At 42.7% G+C, this 21,420-nt stretch overlaps 1 protein-coding gene across 1 annotated transcript in view; it reads right to left on the bottom strand.

Annotated features, from left to right (window-relative positions):
- LOC124607058 (condensin complex subunit 3) overlaps positions 1-21,420 on the bottom strand; it is a 186,449-nt gene that overhangs the window by 125,285 nt on the left and 39,744 nt on the right. The window contains exons 4-5 of the mRNA XM_047139234.1: positions 14,118-14,205; positions 3,303-3,530 (exon numbers count right to left, since the gene is read on the bottom strand). Coding sequence (XP_046995190.1) covers positions 3,303-3,530; positions 14,118-14,205 — 316 coding nt within the window. The remainder of the gene's footprint in view (positions 1-3,302; positions 3,531-14,117; positions 14,206-21,420) is intronic.

The following is a 21,420-nucleotide window of genomic DNA, read 5'->3' as shown; positions in this document are numbered from 1 at the left end:
TTGGGTATAGGAACAACGACGGCGTCACGCCAACGCATGGGGAGCTGACCTTCGGTCCAGACACGATTGTAGGTACAAAGAAGGAAGCTTTTGCCCGCCGGAGAAAGGTGTGCCAGCATCTGAACGTGAATGGCATCTGGTCCCAGAGCAGAGGACCGGGACAGTGCAAGCGCACGTTCGAGTTGCATAGTAAAGGGGGCATTATAAGTTTCCAGATTCAGCGAGTGGAAGGAAGGTCGCCGAGCCTCTTCTGCCTCTTTTCTGGGAAGGAAGGCAGGGTGGTAATGGGCGGAGCTTGAAACCTCCGCGAAAAAGCGGCTGAAGGCGTTGGAGACAGCCACAGGATCAACAAGGACCTCATTACCTGAGGTCAGGCCAGGTACCGAGGAGTGGGACTTAATGCCCGACAGCCGGCGAAGGCCACCCCAAACGACAGAAGAGGGAGTAAAACTGTTAAAGGAGCTGGTGAAAGAGGCCCAACAAGCTTTTTTGCTGTCTTTGATGACTCTACGGCATTGCGCTCGGAGTCGTTTGTATCCAATACAATTCGCCAACGTAGGATGGCGGCGAAAGGTGCGTAAAGCACGTCGTCGAGCACGGATAGCGTCTCTACAAGCCTCATTCCACCAGGGGACGGAAACGCGACGTGAAGTAGAGGTAGTATGAGGAATGGAACGTTTGGCAGCATTGATGATAACAGCCGTGAGGTATTCGACCTGACTGTCACAACTGAGAAAATCGTGGTCCGGAAAGGTCGCCAGGGAGGAGTAAAGTCCCCAGTCAGGGGGCTACAACCTAGAGGGTACGTGACGACCCCACCACAACGGGCTGGCTACCGTGCTGGATTTCGGGTGCCATGGAAAGTCCATCGTGATCGTAGGTGCAGATGGGGGGCGCACTATGGACGTAACTTGTACAACCCATCAGGCGTTTAGGCCCAATTTGAGGAATAGTGGGTATGGTTACAACGCCATTACAATGCTGAGTGCCAAGGTCTTAGTGCACGGAGGACCAGTGATACACCACATAAGGCGTCCTTCCCCAAAAGGCTCGTACTTCTGTAGAATTTTGAAAAATGAAGGTCAAACCCCAAGGGGGACCATCACATGGAAGGCCGAAACGGTTGAAACTCCTTTTAGTCGCCTCTTACGACAGGCAGGAATACCTCGGGCCTATTCTTGCCCCGGATCCGCAGGGGGGCTGAATAGGCCTAGTAGGTACCTTTTTCTTTCTGGAGCTTTCACACATGTTCCTCCTCATGACATTATCCAGTTTTTTCAATCTAAAAAGGTAAGTGTAAAGTCTTGCCCTTCTTCCTGTACTCTTCTAGCCAGCATTTTGAGACGTATAGTCATACGGTGTTCTTGGAATCCATACTGCACTTCCTGTGGTTGCAGTTCTATTATTTTCCTTAGTGTTTCCTCAAGTACTTTTTCAAGTATTGAGAAACCAAAACAGAATAAGGTAATTCCTCTTCCCCACCGCCCGCCCCCACCCCCCCTTATTTTTTTTGAGAGAGAGAGAGAGAGAGAGAGAGAGAGAGAGAGAGAGAACTAATCAATTGCAATTTTCCCATCCTTCCATGTTGTAGCTATAACTCTATGAAGCCACTGTATTCCTAGTGGCTCAGCTGCTTCAATCGTGTCTGAATGGACTTCATCAAAATCTGTCTCTGCTTTTCTTCAAGAATACTATTCTATTAAATGCGGTTTCTACTTCCTTTAATGTTGTTGGATCCTTTTGAGCAGGCTCGTCATTACAACTGAAACTAACCTGTGTGGTTACATCATTGGGGTATTTTCCTGTTCTGCTGTACATGGTTTCAAAATAGGATTTCATGATTTTGCTCATATCTGTCTCTTCCCCAACCATTTTGCCATCTGGTTTTTCTGTTGCTGTTAAATACTCATTGCATCTTATTATGCTTGGTACAGCAGCATATGAGTAACTTTACTGTCATGTTCTAGTTTGTGTGTGAAATCAGTCCTAGCTTACTATTTTTCTTCAACCACAATTCTTTCCACTTTTGGCTTCTGATCTTTGTATTTCTGCTGTAATTTATTTACCCTGGAACTGTTTGCATTTCTTTATCTCTAGCTTTCTGGGCTTCAATCTTTCCTCTTTCACAGCAAATCCAGCCTATCGTTCCATGTAACGGTTTCTTTTTATCTTTATTTTGCAGCTGGTATTACCATAAACATCTACTGGAGTTCCAACAATGCTTGCTTTGAATTTAATTCACTCAACATTTCTTTCTTGTAATGTGCCATATAGTAACTTACTGCCAACTACATGTTCAAATTTTTCTCCATCTTCACTGAGCGAGCTGGTGCAGCAGTTCGCATTCAGGAGGGTGATGGTTCAAATCCGTGTCTTCAGATAGACAACATCTACCTGATAATATCCCAGACATATTAGTTCAGGATAGAAACGGTCTGCTTAGGATTGGATTAAATGAACAGGTGCATAGTGAATAACAGTTTATAAGGTGTTTTGGTGAACATTTTTCTACAGAACTTTTACGTGTTACATGCAGTAAGGCACTTTCGGATTTTAGAAGCTAACTGACAAGGTGGGGAAAAGTATCAGCTGTGTACTTGCAGGCCACTGTGGAAGCCCTTCAACTTTTATAAACAGTCTTAACTGACAGTAATGGTAATTGGGATCAAAGAAAAGAAGAAGGTACGGCCATTTTAACATGATAAATTCTCACTCACACATTAAACTCCACTGCACACTCAATCATGCAATGGGAAGCAGAACTGGAACCCAAGAACCAATGGACATTCCCAAGGTTCGCAAGCACGTCCATGGCACCCACGATCAAGCAACAAACATTACAACAATTCAGTGTACTTTTTTGTCTTTCCTTATGTGAATCCACAACAGATTGTTTCTCAAGCAAAATCTCTGAATGACCTATAATTCCACGATTCTCACCATCTCACTCTGTCAACAAACAGTTCCACTTCTCCTATAATCTCTTAGAATTCTGTAGGCTTTCCTGGCTTTTACAGTAAATTCAATTTTTCGAAGAATTCCCAATTTTCCTGGTTTTCCAGGCAAGTCACCACTACGATAACAGTGTTTTAAAAAAGACAGTAACATTATTACAAGGTAATCATTACAATATGTAAAACGATGTGGAATCGGGAAGTCTTACCTCCAACGAAAGTAATTCAAATCGATCCTCTCACTCAGTGTGTCAGAACATCAATATCCTTCACAAGTACAAATCCAGTGGTCACCTCACTTGGCAAATTCAATTAAATATTGAACAAACAAAATTCCACCTTACTTACCAAAACGGTCACGAAGGCCTTGGTTTAACAGTAGTTCACGCTGACCAATACTAAATGATCGAAGATTTATACGAGACAATGTTTTATAAGCAGCACAACGCACAGTCTCACGTATATCAAGTATTCTTTTAATAATGTGAGGGACTGTGACCTGGTTCAGTGCAATAATTCGAACCACATTTGTCCGTACATCAGCACTTGGATCCCTCCCCATGTGGAACAAGAAGGCTAGAAAAAATAAAAAAGATTAATTTCAAGAATTTGAATGCCACTGAAACACTAACATTTTTATTAATTTACATGACTGGAAAAAATGGTATACTTAAAGAAATAACAGTTGGAAGTAAATCCCAGAGACATTCCAATACAGACAAATTTTAAACATTACAGACTCAAACTGTAAAAGGAATAACCAGTGGGGTGTCAGAAAGACTAACACTATTCTAACAGCTTGATGAACATCATTTTTAGGCAACATCCATGGAAACCTGAGATGAATACAAAATAAAAATTGAAATCATCTGGGAAAGGCTTAAGCCAAATTATGCAGAAAGAATGCAGCATTACAAGACAGTATACAGCCATTTCAAAAGAATGGCATTTTATTGTTGACGAAAGTAATTGATTAAATCTTTTACTCTACTTTCATTTAATACTCTATGAACAGGTATGCACTCTGTTGCTATGCTGTAAAAAAATTATGATACTGGTTCAGGTTTTAACACCAATATTGTAATTACCATATACAGGTAAATAGAACTACAAACCAAAGGTTTTCATACTCATCTTGTAAGTAACAAAATAAATTTATTAAAAACACCTGATTATGAAGTACAATCCAATATTTTTAGACCTAAATAACTTCATTAGCAATGATTTCCTGGCACGGAATGGACTCCACTTGAATAAGCTGAACTGTGAAAGTTGCAGTAAAGTATATACAAATTTAACAAGGAAAACTCCTGGTAGGAATATCAACAATGTAGGAGAAGAGATTGCTACTTACCACAGAGAAGATACGTCAAGTAGCAGAAAAGATCAATTAAAAGACACTTACCTAAAGCTTTCAGCACAGCGTTCATCAGACACACATACACACACACACACACACACACACACACACACACACACACACACAAAATGCACATTCTGGCCCGAGATGCTGGAGTTCGCAGTTTTGTATGTGCGTGTGTGAGTGTGGAGGGGGGGGGGGGATGTCCTTGCCCCCCCCCCTTTTTTCCGGTGAAGGTGGTGGCCAAAGGCTTTATGTAAGTGTCTTAATTGCACCTGTCTCCAACTTGACGTGTCTTCTTTACAGTAAGTAGCAATCTATATAAACATTGTCATATATACAAATTTGTGTGAAATTATAAAAAATAAGGCTATCAGGTGTTTAGTGAATGGTGCAGTACCAGGGGTTCAATTCACCCTGCTGTTCTGTTCTGGTCAGTAAGAAACAGAACCGAATTTGTTCTTCCAGTACATTTGGTATTTAAATGCTTGTGCTTTAAAACATTTTTTCTGTACATTCTACATAGCTTAATTTGTTACTTGCCTCACTGGTATCCCTGGGATCTTTATGATCTATGTATTTAAAAATTCAAAACAGGCACAAAAAATCGGCAGTAAGGTTGTTTTCACAGACCTGGAATACATGCTTAATGGATTTTTATTACAATGGAGGTCTTTGCTTATTGTTGAAGTAAGTGAAGTTACAGCAGTGCAAGTCACTATGTTCATACAGCAATATCACCACCAGTAACGTGTCACAAACTGTTTAGTGTGGAAGCTGTTCACATATCTTACATAATTTCCACGATGAAATGATTTCTTTCTGATGAGCAAGTGGAAGCATTAGTAAATGCTTCTCAAAGTGAGGAGAATATTTCTGAAGAAGAAAATCACACCACTGATAACAGCATTCACCCTACAACTTATTCAGAGGACACTTCAGACATTGACACCTAACATGGCAACAAGCAAGCAGTGCAAGTGGTGCAGTCAAAAGACGAAAATATCATGTGGAGCTTAGAATCTTTCCACAAACTGGAAGATCATCCAATGCAAACATTACAAATCTGACTCCTACTCCAACAAAATATGCTATATCCAGAGTAAATGATATAAAATATGTTCAAACTCTTCTTAACAACAATATTCAAAGAATTGTGCTGAAAATGACTGCCAATGAGAATCAAGGAGTTTATGGTGAGAGTTGGAAAAATTACATAAAATTAAACATGGAGCCTATTTTAAACTGCTATAATTACTAGCTGGTAACAATAAATCTTATGATGAATCAAGACAGAGCCCAGAGGATCCAGAAACATGTAGCCATATTTCCAGCTATAATGGAACAAACTACTCTCTTATATCTCACAAGTGTTACCCTTTGATGGCAGGTCTGACTGAGAAGCAAAGAAGAGCAAATAAGTTAGCATGTACAGGAATTCTGTGGGAATAGTGGTGCAAACACTTTCGCAATGGTACGAGGGCAGTTCAATAAGTAATGCAACACATTTTTTTTCTGAAACAGGGGTTGTTTTATTCAGCATTGAAATACACCAGGTTATTCACCAATCTTTTAGCTACACAACACTATTTTTCAACGTAATCTCCATTCAATGCTACGGCCTTACGCCACCTTGAAATGAGGGCCTGTATGCCTGCACGGTACCATTCCACTGGTTTATGTCGGAGCCAACGTCGTACTGCATCAATAACTACTTCATCATCCGCGTAGTGCCTCCCACGGATTGCGTCCTTCATTGGGCCAAACATATGGAAATCCGACGGTGCGAGATCGGGGCTGTAGGGTGCATGAGGAAGAACAGTCCACTGAAGTTTTGTGAGCTCCTCTCGGGTGCGAAGACTTGTGTGAGGTCTTGCGTTGTCATGAAGAAGGAGAAGTTCGTTCAGATTTTTGTGCCTACGAACACGCTGAAGTCGTTTCTTCAATTTCTGAAGAGTAGCACAATACACTTCAGAGTTGATCGTTTGACCATGGGGAAGTACATCGAACAGAATAACCCCTTCAGCGTCCCAGAAGACTGTAACCATGACTTTACCGGCTGAGGGTATGGCTTTAAACTTTTTCTTGGTAGGGGAGTGGGTGTGGCGCCACGCCATTGATTGCCGTTTTGTTTCAGGTTCGAAGTGATGAACCCATGTTTGTAGCGGGTTCTTGGAGGCCCCGCCCCACCCCTGTCACCCTGTGGGTCCACGGGTTTGAATAGGCCCGAGGTATTCCTGCCTGTTGCAAGAGGCGACTAAAAGGAGTCTCACATGTTTCGGCCTTTGTTATGGTCCCCTGTAGGGTTTGACCTCCATTTTTCAAAATTTTCCTGAAGAGCGGAAGGGTGCCTTACATGGTGCCCCATGTGCTGCGACCTCTCGCATCCTTCGTCGACATGGATCTGCACTTCCACTCATTCTCCAGCTGTTGGGTGAGGTCACCCTCCAGGGTGCGTTTTCCTCCATCCTATGTGCATTATCGCTTTCTGCGCTGTCGACGAAAATGGACATCTTAGGTCATTTGTGCCTGATATCCAGCACGGTAGACAGTCCGTTGCGGTGGGGCTGCCATGTACCGTGTTGGTTGTAGCCCCCTGACCACACAGGGATCGCTCTGCTGATGCCTGCGCCATGACCTCCCCACATATGCCAATGAGTAGATGTGTGTCACCCTGGGGCATCGGGACTCGCAGCAATGGCCATCCTGCCAGGTGGCCTTTGGCAATCGTGGGGAGGGCCCCTGGTCGGAGTAGGTGGCATCAGGGTGGATGACACGCCATGAAGCGTAGTATGTAATCTCTTGCTGGTGGTCAACACCAGCAGTCTCTAAGTGATCGAGGTCTAACTTCAATGCTAAGAAATAGGACCCCAAAAATGTCCCCCCACCCACCACCCCCGGCCACACCATGGGAGGAACACCAGGCTAAGGATGGCAGCAAAGCTTATTCACCTTGGTACCTCGTATGTATGAGAGTTGATGGGGAATATTTCTTGTCAGTGAAACCTCAGTTTTTTGTGGAGCATTTAGAGAACAAGTTTGTGGAGGTGGAGGGCTTGTCCAAAATGTGATCAGGGTCAGTCTTGATAAAAACAGCATCCTCTGCCCAGTCATGGGCACTAATCGCCTGTGACAAACTGGGGGATGTTTGTTTCCATCACACCCCATAAGAGCTCAAATATGGTCCAGCGTATCATATTTCACAGGGACCTTCTTTTGCAGTCTGGCGATGAGCTGCGTGCCAATTTAGAGCAACGAGTTGTCATTTTGTCCAGGGCATCCACCGGAGGGATAATCAGGTTGCCATCGGTGCCTTCATCTTGGCCTTCGAGGGTGACACATTACCCAATAAGGTCAAGGTGATGGTCACTGCTGTGATGTAAAGCCTTATATCCCTCCCCCGATGCAGTGCTTTAAGTGCTGGAAGTTCAGCCATATTTCTTCCCGCTGTACTTCCAGCGTCACCTGTCGGGATTGTGGACGTCCTTCACATCCCAATATTCCATGTGTCACGCCTCCCATCTGCGTCAACTGTGGAGAGCACCATTGGCCTTGCTCACCAGACAGCAGGATTCTCCAGAAACCACACGACGACCATGAGAACCACAGTCTGTGGGCCCCCAGGTTGCCCGCTCTCTTTCTGTTCCATACCTTGCTTCAGCTGGCTCCTTTTTGCAGCACAGCCCTCTTCAATCTCAAACAGAAAAGAAGAAGAAACATAAGTCCTGGAACAAGGAGGTCCCGTCACCACCTGGATTCTGGGGTCACAGTTTGCAATCTGTATCTCCCTTCTGACAGGACTCTTACACCTAATGCCTTAACTGCCCTTCTTCAGCAACTTCCTCCTCCCTTCCCCCTCCTCGGTGATTTTAATGCTCATCATCCCTTGTGGGGCAGTGCATTTCCTTCTAGCCGGGGTCTTCTCATAGACCAGTTTCTCGCAGACCACTACTTGTGCCTTCTTAATGATGGCTCCCCTACCCATTTCAGTGCCGGTCATGGTACCTTTCCTGCCATTGATCTTTCTCTATCTTCTCCCTCCCTCCTCCCTTCATTCCACTGGTTGCCATATGACTACCTTTGCGATAGTGACCACTTCCCACTTCCCGTTGATTCTCTCGCTCCCTTCCCGATCCCCAATGGACAGGTTACCTCGTTGGTCTTTCCAACGCGCCGATTTGCCTCTATATACTGCACAGGTCGTTTTTTCTCCCTCTTTGTCGGGTTGTATTGATGACGTCATATGTGACATGTCTGATGCGATTGTCCGTGCTGCTAGCCTTGCTATCCCACGCTCATCTGGGCCATTTCGCTTCTGGAAACTCCTGTGGTGGAGTACAGCAATTGTCTTTGCCATCCATGATTGCCGTCGAGCTTTGCAACACCTTAAGAGGCACCCATTCGGTGCCAATCTTATTATCTCGAAACACCTTTGCGCCAAGGCCCATTACTTAATCAAATGGAGCAAACGGATGTGTTGGGAACACTTCATTTCTTGCCGCAGTTCTACTGTCCCTATGTCACAGGTATGGGCTACACTTCGCTCTCTCCCAGGTTGCCTTCAGCTGTCTACCCTCTCGGGCCTTGGCCTCCTGTATGGCCGTGGAGCATCTTGTGACCCATTTTGCAACAGCATCAGCATCAACCTCTTATCCGGCTGCTTTCCTTCGCCAGAAACAGCAGGCCAAAGCTTCCGCCTTATGTTTTACCCCTTGTCAGTCAGAATCTTACAACGAGCCATTTACTGAATGGGAACTTCTTTCCGCACTTTATTCTTCTCATGATAAGGCACCTGGCTCAGATTCCATTCATAACCAGTTGCCTCAACTTCTCAGTGCTCCACGACATCATCTTCTCCGGGTGCTTAACCGTATTTGGCTTCAGGGTGACTTCCTTTCTCAATGGAGGGATAGGGATAGAATTGTGGTTCCCGTCGTTAAGCCTGGTAAGAAGCCCCTATTTGTCGAAAGCTGTCGGCCAGTTAGTCTCCAAGAACCCGCTACAAAAGAGTGCTCCCCCCTCCCCTCCCCCCCCCCCCCCAATCACCCAGACCCACCCCAGACTGGGAAAACTGGACAACATTCTTCGTCGGGGCCTTGATTATCTATCATCACGCTCTGAAACCCTCGTGAAGTGGTGTTTCATTGCTCACCCAACCCCCGAAACAGCCCATTCTATACCTATGCCACTCCCAACCCCAACCCCTTTCCATAGGGCCCAGGTGTAAGACCTGCCCAATCCAGCCCACCTAGCAGATTTATTTTGTCCCCATCAATGCATAGCTTTTTATACTGGTATGACCATCAACCAGCTGTCCACCAGAATGAATTAATGGCCACCGCCAAACTGGCCAAGGGCAAAATAGACTACTCTGCAGTACAGTGAGCAGCTGGAAATAACGTGCTTGATTTCAGTGGCTGCTTCACTACCCAAGCTATCAGGTGTGTGTGTGTGTGTGTGTGTGTGTGTGTGTGTGTGTGTGTTTGAGGTTTACGGGCGCTAAACAGCGGGGTCAACAGCGCCCAAACGCATAAAAACAGGAACACATGCAGTGAAGGGACTAAGACGAACAGCGAACAAGGGGAACAGCTAAAAAGACACAGACCTGACGCAGTTCCAAATCCTCATATACAGAGGCAAAACAAGAGGAGAAGGAGTGCACTAAAAAAGGAAAGGAAACACAAGGAAGGGAGGACAGAAACCGAAGGGAAACAAGGAGGTATTCGTGACTGGCGGACCTCTTACCTAAAATCTGGGTGAGCCAGTCATCCAGCAGCACATTAAAACCCTCTCCCTAAAATCCGTGGCAACAAATTGGACAGGACACAAAACCGTAAAACCTTCACCACAGACGATGCGTCGTCTTTCAAAATAGAGGGCAAATCCGGTGGCAAAGAAACCACCGCCCCCTGGTCAGACAATAAAAGACAGTCAAGTAAAATGTGGCGGACAGTAATCTGGACGCCACAAGCACTGCAGATTGGGGGATCCTCCCGCCGGAGTAAAAAACCACGTGTGAAGGGACTGTGCCCGATGCGGAGGCGAGTGAGGAGAACCTCATCCCGCCTGCATGACTGGTAGGACGTACGCCATGGCCGCGTGGTGGCCTTGACCAGACGCAGCTTATTTTCACCGACTGCCAGCCACTCCTCTTCCCACTGACGCATAACGCGAAAACGCAGGAGGGAGGTAACAGCATGGAGGGGGACGGCACATTCAACAACGTGAGGGAGGGAACATGCATCTTTGGCAGCCACATCCGCCAGCTCATTTCCCCTAATACCCACGTGCTCCGGCACCCAGCAGAAGGAAACCTCCTTCCCCTGCCGCTGCAGGTGGAGTAGGGCATCATGGATGTTCTGGACGACCGTATCTGCTGGGTACAAGTGTTGCATGGTCTGAAGGGCACTCAGGGAGTCAGAACAGATGAGGAACTTACGACTGGGGACACATCTCATCTGCTCCAATGCCCGCAAGATCGCAAACAATTCGGAATCAAAGATGGTAAATGCTGCAGGAAGCCGTAACTTGATGACTCGATCAGGGAAAACAACAGCACAACCAACAGAGTCCCCCTGTTTAGAGCCATCCGTAAATACTGGTACATGGTTGGGATGCTGGTTTAAAATATCGTAAAAGAAGGAGGTAAAAACAAACACAGGAGTGCAGCTCCTCCGGTACTCCGACAAGTCTAAAAGGACGCTGGGCCTCTGGAGCAACCAGGGAGGCAGGCGAGTAAAACCTTGTCGTTGGGGGGCCACAAGCTCCACACCAAGGGATTCAAGCAAATGCTTGGCACGAATCCCAAATGGTCTCGTTGCCCTGGGACGACTGGAAAAGAGACGTTCCATAGGCGGTCGGGCAACGGTAGGGTACGCAGGGGAGGTAGGACAGGCAAGGAATTGACACACCCATCGCACCATGAGGAGTTTCTGCCGGATGGCGAGCGGCGGTTCCCCTGCCTCAGCACACAGGCTGGGGATGGGACTAGTACGGAAGGCACCAGTGGCCAGCCTGATACCCTCATGGTGTACTGCGTCAAGAATCTTCAGATACGAAGGCCTTGCTGACCCATACACGGTGCAACCATAGTCAAGACGCGATCGGACGAAAGCCCTATAAAACGACAGCAGACGCGCCCGATCTGCTCCCCAGGACCGATGGCTCAGACACTTCAAAATATTCAGTGCCTTCAGGGCCCGCACCTTGAGGTCTTGAAGGTGAGGCAACCACGACAACTTGGAATCAAAAGTGAGGCCCAGGAACCGCACAGTGTCGCTAAAAGGAAGAATGGTGTCCCTCAGACGCAATTCAGGGGAGGTAAAAAGACGTCGAGAACGATTAAAATGAACACACACACATTTGTCTGCAGAAAAGGTACAACGCGTCTTCGCAGTCCATGCCTCTAATCGCTTTATCGTAAGCTGCAACTGCCGACTAGCAGTGACAAGACTGGAGGAAGAACAGAAAACGGCAAAATCCTCCACAAATAAGGAGCATTGGGCAGGGCTCCGGATTGTGGACGTGATACTGTTAATGGCGACGGCAAAGAGGGTGACACTTAAAACGCTTCCCTGAGGAACACCATTCTCCTGCACATACAAATCAGATAGCACATTACCAACCCTATAGCGAAAGAGGCGGTGGGAAAGAAAGGACCGAATGAAGATGGGGAGACGGCCACGAAAGCCCCACTCATGGAGTTGATTGAGGCGCCAAGTAGTGTCATACGCCTTATGAATGTCAAAGAAGACACCTAGACAATGCTGGTTACGCAGGAAGGCCTGATGGATGGCCGCCTCAAGCAGGGTCAAGTTGTCTATAGTGGAACGACATCTCCGAAAGCCACACACAGCCCAAGCTATCAGGATCCTCTTCTTCTCCACTGGCTTTTTTTTAACTGTGCAGATGGAAGTTATCCTTACAACACTGCAGATGGGAGGCATCCTCACAATATATTCTCCACTTCCGGAACTATCCCAGCCTCAACTTACGGTAATGCCAGGCAACTCTCTTGTCTCTCCCACCCACACCCTGCTATGGCTCCCCTTCGTCACCCCAGTCCAGATTTTTATTCACATGACACTTGCTTTCCGAATGGAGCTGCTGGTGGTAGCAGTTGCGTGCATGAGGTGTGCTATTCCTATCATACGACACACATACTGTTACTAATGCCATGCATGACACCAGACATGTTTTCCAGCGGAGGATTCAGGTCACTTGTCACCAAACATTTGCAATTCCCATTCAAAAGCTATTTTCTTTTGGCTGCTAAAAGAGTAATTGTGCAAAATCAACTGACAAAGATCCCGACCTTTCACCTCGCTGTCGCAAACAGACCTTACACCACAACACAGATAAATTTGAATAAATCAAACAGCAAATGATGGAAGAGGGGGAAGGAGGGGGGGAGATAAAAGAAAAAAAAAATTGGCGCGAGGGAGGTTAGAACATAGCTCGCCCGCTTGGCAGTCCAAGACCATAACCATAACCACTTTACCATGGTGTCATTTCTCTTCCCAGCTTCTCTATACTGCACTTCTTGTTCCTGGACCATTCACTGTTTATATTTTGCCTTACAGTCCAGTACACCTTCTTCCTGTTTTCAAGCTTAATCTGATTCAGTTTAAGATGGGCTGACCACTGGGCCCTCTTACCACTAAATCTGAGGGGGGTGCAGTGGAGAGCTTCCCTTTTAAGCGGTTATGTAAACAGCCAAAACAACAGATACTGGAGCTTAGAAAATCCTAATGTTTTCTACAAGACCCCATTACAGTCACAGAAAATTAGAATTTGGTGTACAATTGCATGCAACATAATAACAGGCCCAATTTTTTTCTCAAAAACAATAACAACTGAACGTCACCAAGACACCACTATGCAATTTGTAGCAATGTTAGAAACTAATAAAAGACACTGCTTGCTGAAGCGCAATGGTGCAATAGCACACACAGTGAATAGCACATGTTACACAAGTTCTTTTGGGAACACATCATTTCATGTGACCTGTGGCCACCTAGACCCCCTCCCGCAACTTTTTCCTTTAAGACATCTGATAGGCAATACCTATAAGAATAATTCTTACACAATCAACCAACTGAAGTGCAACACTGAAGACGAAATATACCACACAAGTGTACTGCCCAACCAAAAAGTACCAGCTAACACGGAGAAAGATGTTTAAGCATATGTTGCAGCACATGGAGGACATTCCCAGCATCTACTATGAGAAAATGTATAATGTGAATGTATACTTTACAAGTACATTAATAAAAATCGGAATTTTTTTGAATTTCGGATTGTGTAACTTCTGGCTCACCTTGGGGATATAATGAGATAGTTTTACAATGCCTTAACTCATCACCATGATATGACCAATGGATCAATGGTGTCAGGATAAGCCGTAGAGTCACCACTGGCTCCTGTACTGATCTAACACCCACCTAAACTAGCTTGAACTAAACTTGTCATAAAACTGGAACCAACAAATATATGCAGTTGCTTCCACTTTGTGTGTGTTCTTGTCCCCTCCACGAAAAATTAAAATACCCGCTCAAAAGACAAAACTATCAAAAATAATTTTGGCAGATTTTCATTAAAATATATATTTTTCCTACAATCTTATAATAAAAAATGAGAGAGAAAATTTGTCCACAAACACTATAAAAACATCCACTGGCCATTACAGAAAAAACGTATCCTAAACAGCAACAATACTTAGAGAATAAACTTTAATTTGATTTGGATGTCATAACATTTTTCTCATTTTAAAATTTCTATTTTTTTCTTTACATGGAACTTACCTCTTATTATTGGACAGTCTTGATCTTCAGGTTCCTGCAGGCGATAAAGTGCTTTAACTGCTTCTGCTCTCACTGATGGTACTTTATCCTGTGTAATATCAAGCAAGAAGTAATGCAACATAAGAATGTAATTTAACTAGCCAAACAGTGAAAAAATTATTACTGTTAACACATGAATAAAACTGTCAGTTTTTTAATGTGTAATTTAAAAATACTGGACTTCAGTGTATAAAGTGAATGCATATTATCATAAAATAGAACAATGTAGATTTGCTCTTACTGCATTACTTTATTAATACATTTTTACAGAGAAAGATAACCCTTGTCTCTAGGGGAGGAATCCTTCCATCACTTTTGATTTATGCCTGCTGTTCTTATTTGCCAAATCTGATTTTAAAAAATGTGAAAGAGTAACAAAACCTGTTACAAACTATCAGTAACCTCCAAAACAAATATGTCACTGATTCCTCATTGCACAGTTAATTGCACCCTTCATAATCCAGTCATTTCACAAAAATGGAGACCATACATTGGACACAAGTACATTAAGCTGATGAAAAGTGCATTTCAAAAACAGGGCTTGAACAAGAAACCACATTCTGTCCATTCTCACATTTCATTATTGAGCTACCTGTCAGATTTTAATGTAGATTTTTTAAAAGAAATGGATAGGAAAAAAAGAGCTAGAATCATTGTTTGGTTGTTTCAATCTAGTATCTGTAGTGAATTTTCCAACTCGTGTGCAGCAGGATAGGAGATCACTTATCAATAACATTTTCATTTTCATAGACAGTGCTCAGGCAGAAACAATGTGTATCCAGTTGTTAATGGGCTATCTGATCATGATGCACAGTTAATGAAAATAACACACACAGCACCTTACAGGTTCCAGGCAGGTTCATACTAGGCAGGGAGGCTTATTAATGCAAACAGGATACAGAGTTTTAAGAGCAGCCTAGAAGAGGCAGAATGGGATGAATTATACACAGAAAATTATGCTGATGCCAAATTCAATTTATTACACTGCAAATTTGTCTCAATATTTGAGAGTTGCTTTCCTGAAAGGTTATCCAAAAAAGTCATGGATTACTAAAGGAATTAAGATATTGTGAAAGAGGAAGAGGGAAATATATGTACAGGCCAGAATAAGTCAGGATCCGGCATTACTTGCTTACTACAAAAGGTACTGTAATATTTTAAGGAATGTCATTAAGAAGTCAAGAAGCTTGTGTGTTCTGACGGAACTTAATAATGCAGATAATAAGATTAAAACTATATGGAATATTGTCAAACGAGAGACAGGGCAGATTAACAGTGCACAGCATACCATAGCAATAAAGCTAAATAATGATGATGTGAGCGATAATTCACAAGTTGCAAGTATTTTTAACAATCACTTTCTGAATGTAGCAGCAAAAATAGGGTTAAAGGGTTCAGTTGAAGACGCAAAAAAATATTTTAAAAATGTCATACCCCAGAACTTTAGGCCTTTAGAAATAGCACCAACATCCCCCACTGAAATTAAGGGAATTAAAAATATACTGAAAAACAAGAGCTCATGTGATTTTGATCGAGTCTCTAACAGAATTTTGAAGTGTTGTTCTAATTTAATAAGTGGAGTCCTTATCGATATATGTAATGCTTCTCTAGTATAGCGAATTTTTCCAGACAGATTGAAATACGCAATTGTCAAACCTCTTCATAAGAAAGGGGACACGAGTGACTTAAATAATTATAGACCAATCTCATTGCTAACTTCATTTTCTAAAATATTCAAAAAAGTTATGTATTCAAGAGTAGTCTCACACTGAAGTGAAAATAATTTACTCAGCATGTCACAGTTTGGATTCCGGAAGGGTTACTTGACTGAGAATGCTATCTACACATTTACCCATCAAATAGTAGAAACCCTAAATAACAAATAATCGCCAGTTGGTATTTTTGTGATCTTTCCAAGGCATGTGACTGTGTGGATGATGTCACACTCTTAGAAAAACTCAGGTTTTATGGAACTGAGGGTTATACACACAGCTGGTTTGAATCACACTTAACGAACAGAAAGCAAAAAGTAGTGCTGAATAACACAAATAATGTTGGGAGGGTGGTAAATTGTAGTGAATGGGGAGTTGTCACAAAGGGAGTCCCACTGGGTTCAATTTTAGGTCCTCTGCTGTTCCTTATTCATGTGAATGACCTCTCACTTAACGTTCAGAAAGCAGAACCAGTACTTTTTGCAGATGAGACGAGTGTTATAATAAATCCCATTCCAGAAAAAGCAAGTGAGATATTGTTAAGGATGTCTTTCAAAGAATTATTAAGTGGTTCTCAGAAAATAGACTCTCCCTTAAGTTTGAAGAAACTCACTATATCCAGTTCTGTACACCGAACAGACACATACTGACAATTGATGTAGCATATGAACAAGGCTCAGTTAACAGGGTAGATTTCTCCAAATTTCTGGGTGTTCATATTGATGACAACTGGAAGGAGCATATTACTGAGCTTATCAAACAATCAAGTTCAGCTCCTTTCGCTCTTCGTATAATCGCTAGTCTTGGTAATAAACAGATCAGCCTCCTAACGTACTTTGCATATTTCCACTCAATAGTGTCTTAAAGAATAGTTTTCTGGGGTAACTCACCACTTAGACAAAGTATTGATTGCACAAAAGAGAGCAGTGAGAAAACTAGTGGTGTTCACCCAAGCACGTCATGTAGGCACCTATTCAAGGAGTTAGGTATTTTAACTGCACCATCAGAATACATATATTCGCTAATGAAATTCATTATAAATAATTCATCTCAATTCAGGAACAGTGATGTTCATACGTACAACAATAGAGGAAAAAATGACCTTTCCTATAAGTTATTGGAGATGTCAGTTGCTCAAAAAGGAGTGCTTTAGTCAGCAACAAAATACTTTGACCATTGGCCTAACAACAATGTGTCTGGCAGGTGTTGTTGTTGTTGCTGTTGTGGTCTTCAGTCCTGAGACTGGTTTGATGCAGCTCTCCATGCTACTCTATCCTGTGCAAGCTTCTTCATCTCCCAGTATCTACTGGAACCTACATCCTTCTGAATCTGTATAGTGTATTCATCTCTTGGTCTCCCTCTACAATTTTTACCCTCCACGCTGCCCTCCAATGCTAAATATGTGATCCCTTGATGCCTAAGAACATGTCCTACCAACCGGTCCCTTCTTCTTGTCAAGTTGTGACACAAACTCCTCTTCTTCCCAATTCTATTCAATACCTCCTCATTAGTTATGTGATCTACCCATCTAATCTTCAGCATTCTTCTGTAGCACCACATTTCGAAAGCTTCTATTCTCTTCTTGTCCAAGCTATTTATCGACCATGTTTCACTTCCATACATGGCTACACTCCATACAAATAGTTTCAGAAACGGCTTTCTGACACTTAAATCTATATCCGATGTTAACAAATTTCTCTCCTTCAGAAACGCTTTCCTTGCCATTGCCAGTCTATATTTTATATCCTCTCTACTTCGACCATCATCAGTTATTTTACTCCCCAAATAGCAAAACTCCTTTGCTACTTTAAGTGTCTCATTTCCTAATCTAATTCCCACAGCAACACCCGACTTAATTCGACTACATTCCATTAACCTCTTTTTGCTTTTGTTGATGTTTATTTTATATCCTCCTTTCAAGACACTATCCATTCCGTTAAACTGCTCTTCCAAGTCCTTTGCTGTCTCTGACAGAATTACAATGTCATTGGCGAACCTCAAAGTTTTTATTTCTTCTCCATGGATTTTAATACCTACTCCAAATTTTTCTTTTGTTTCATTCACTGCTTGCTCAATATACAGATTGAATAACGTTGAGGAGAGGCTACAACCCTGTCTCACTCCCTTCCCAACCACTGCTTCCCTTTCATGTCCCTCGACTCTTATAACTGCCATCTGGTTTCTGTACAAATTGTAAATAGCCTTTCACTCCCTGTATTTTACCCCTGCCACCTTCAGAATTTGAAAGACAGTATTCCAGTCAACATTGTCAAAAGCTTTTTCTAAGTCTACAAATGCTAGAAACGTAGGTTTGCCTTTCCTTAATCTAGCTTCTGAGATAAGTCTTAAGGTCAGTATTGCCCCATGTGTTTCAATACTTCTTCGGAATCCAAACTGATCTTCCCTGAGGTCGGCTTCTACCAGTTTTTCCATTCGTCTGTAAAGAACTCGCGTTAGTATTTTGCATCCGTGACCTATTAAACTGATTGTTCGGTAATTTTCACATCTGTCAGCACCTACTTTCTTTGGGATTGGAATTATTATATTCTTCTTGAAGTCTGAGGATATTTCACCTGTCTCATACATCTTGCTCACCAGATGGTAGAGTTTTGTCAGGACTGGCTCTCCCAAGGCCGTCAGTAGTTCTAATGGAATGTTGTCTACTCCCGGGGCCTTGTTTCGACTCAGGTCTTTCAGAGCTCCGTCAAACTCTTCACGCAGTATTGTATCTACCATTTCATCTTCATCTACATCCTCTTCCATTTCCATAATATTGTCCTCAAGTACATCGCCCTTGTATAGACCCTCTATATACTACTTCCACCTTTCTGCTTTCCCTTCTTTGCTCAGAACTGTGTTTCCATCTGAGCTCTTGATATTCATACAAGTGATTCTCTTTTCTCCATAGGTCTCTTTAATTTTCCTGTAGGCAGTATCTATCTTACCCCTAGTGAGATAAGCCTCAACATCCTTACATTTGTACTCTAGCCATCCCTGCTTAGCCATTTTGCACTTCCTGTCGATCTCATTTTTCAGACATTTGAATTCCTTTTTGCCTGCTTCATTTACTGAATTTTTATATTTTCTCCTTTCGTCAATTAAATTCAATATTTCTTCTGTATCCCAAGGATTTCTACTAGCCCTCCTCTTTTTACCTACTAGGTCCTCTGCTGCCTTCACAACTTCATCTCTCAAATCTACCCATTCTTCTTCTACTGTACTTCTTTCCCCCATTCCTGTCAATTGTTCCCTGTGCTCAGGTTTAGTCAGTTTATCCAGGTCCCATCTCCTTAAATTCCCACCTTTTTTCAGTTTCTTCAGTTTTAATCTACAGTTCATAACCAATAGATTGTGGTCAGAGTCCACATCTGCCCCTAGAAATGTCTTACAATTTAAAACCTGGTTCCTACATCTCTGTCTTACCATTACGTAATCTATCTGAAACCTGTCAGTATCTCCAGGCTTCTTCCATGTATACAACCTTCTTTTATGAATCTTGAACCAAGTGTTAGCTATGATTAAGTTGTGCTCTGTTCAAAATTCTATCAGGCGGTTTCCTCTTTCATTTCTTAGCCCCAATCCACATTCAACTACTACGTTTCCTACTCTCCCTTTTCCTACTACCGAATTCCAGTCACCCATGACTATTAAATTTTCATCTCCCTTCACTATCTGAATAATTTATTTTATTTCATCATACATTTCTTCAATTTCTTCATCATCTGCAGAGCTAGTTGGCATATAAACTTGTACTACTGTAGTAGGTGTGGGGTTCGTATCTATCTTGGCCACAATAATGCATTCACTGTGCTGTTTGTAGTAGCTTACCCCCACTCCTATTTTTTTATTCATTAAAACTACTCCTGCATTACCCCTATTTGATTTTGTATTTATAACCCTGTAGTCACCTGGCCAGAAGTCTTGTTCCTCCTGCCACCGAACTTCACTAATTCCCACTATATCTAACTTTAACCTATCCATTTCCCTTTTTAAATTTTCTAACCTACCTGCTCGATTAAGGGATCTGACATTCCACGCTCCGATCCGTAGAATGCCAGTTTTCTTTCTCCTCATAACGTCCTCCTGAGTAGTCCCCGCCTGGAGATCCGAATGGGGGACTATTTTACCTCCGGAATATTTTACCCAAGAGGACGCCATCATCATTTAACCATACAGTAAAGCTGCATGCCCTCGAGAAAAATTACAGCTGTAGTTTCCCCTTGCTTTCAGCCGTTGTCTGGCAGGTAGCATATCAACTAGCTTAAAATAATTTCTTTTGGACAACTCCTCCTATTCCATGGACAAGTTTCTGTTTCAGAACTGGGAAAAAAAATTGTACTTCTAAATGTAGTTGGATGTGTAGAACTAAAAATTTCAGTAATATTAATATTAGCACTATTCGTGTGTGTGTGTGTGTGTGTGTGTGTGTGTGTGTGTGTGTGTGTGTGTGTGTCTTGTAATCTAACTTAATCCACATCATATCGATAAAATAATCGTGAAAATGATCTACGGAACATGACATAACTAAACCAAACCAAACTAAACTTGCAATGAAGGTTCATCCACAAAGACAATTGAATAGACAGAATGCTGGATTATCACAAATTTTGTATAAGGTGAGTCCTGCAGGTGCATAAACAGCAGCAGACTGATCAACAATTCTAGATTATCTGACCAACACTACAATGAAAGTGACTATTTCCTAAGCAACATTGTCATCTGGGATGAATCTTGTGTTTGCATCAGTAGCTGCAACCCAAATGAAAATCCACTGAGGTTTAACATATAAATTTCCCAAACAAAATGTGCAAGACACATCAATCAACAGGAAAAGTGATGGACAAACCTATGGGGTGAGGCCAAACAGTTTACTTCAATGTCTTAGATCTTTGAAACATTATAAATTCAGGATGTTTGATAACAAGACTAAACAGGAAGGAAAATTCGAGAAGCTGGCTAGAAACTAGGAAAAAAATTTCCTTTTGTTGTAATAAAAAAACACACTAAATGTTGCCTAATTAAACTAGGTTGCTCCACAACACAGTTTAGACTCAGAATGTTCAGACTTCCAACTCTCTGGGTCTTTAAAAAAAGAGAATATATGGACAACATTTACCAATAAAAACATACTGTTCATGCTGCTGAAGTAATTGGCTTCTCTATCTCAAGGTCTACATGAAAAATAGGAGAGCTTAGCATAAGAATAACCCACACTTAATTACACACTGCCACAAACAAAGTGGTTCACTAAGAGCACTATAACTGCTGTTGTGTTCAAGTACCATCTGACAACAGAGATTTACAATCGCTACAGCAGCTGTTTCCAAAGAGCGCATACATTCAGAAACATCAGAATAAGTCTAGTGGTGAAAATAATACATGTAGATAATGCTAAATCAGCAGTATGCCAAATTCGACAAAATGTTCCAGGTCTGAGAAATGTGACATCACGACAGAATTTTGAGCTCACATTTTTTAAACATAGTTCTGATTCTACCTGCATTGTTCTGCTGCTCGGCCAGAGTAGTAATATACAGATAATTACATTTCAG

Source organism: Schistocerca americana, chromosome 3 (assembly GCF_021461395.2).
Source record: "Schistocerca americana isolate TAMUIC-IGC-003095 chromosome 3, iqSchAmer2.1, whole genome shotgun sequence".
Lineage (NCBI taxonomy): Eukaryota > Metazoa > Arthropoda > Insecta > Orthoptera > Acrididae > Schistocerca > Schistocerca americana.
Note: the sequence above shows the minus strand (reverse complement) of the source record. Positions and strands in the feature narration are given on the sequence as shown.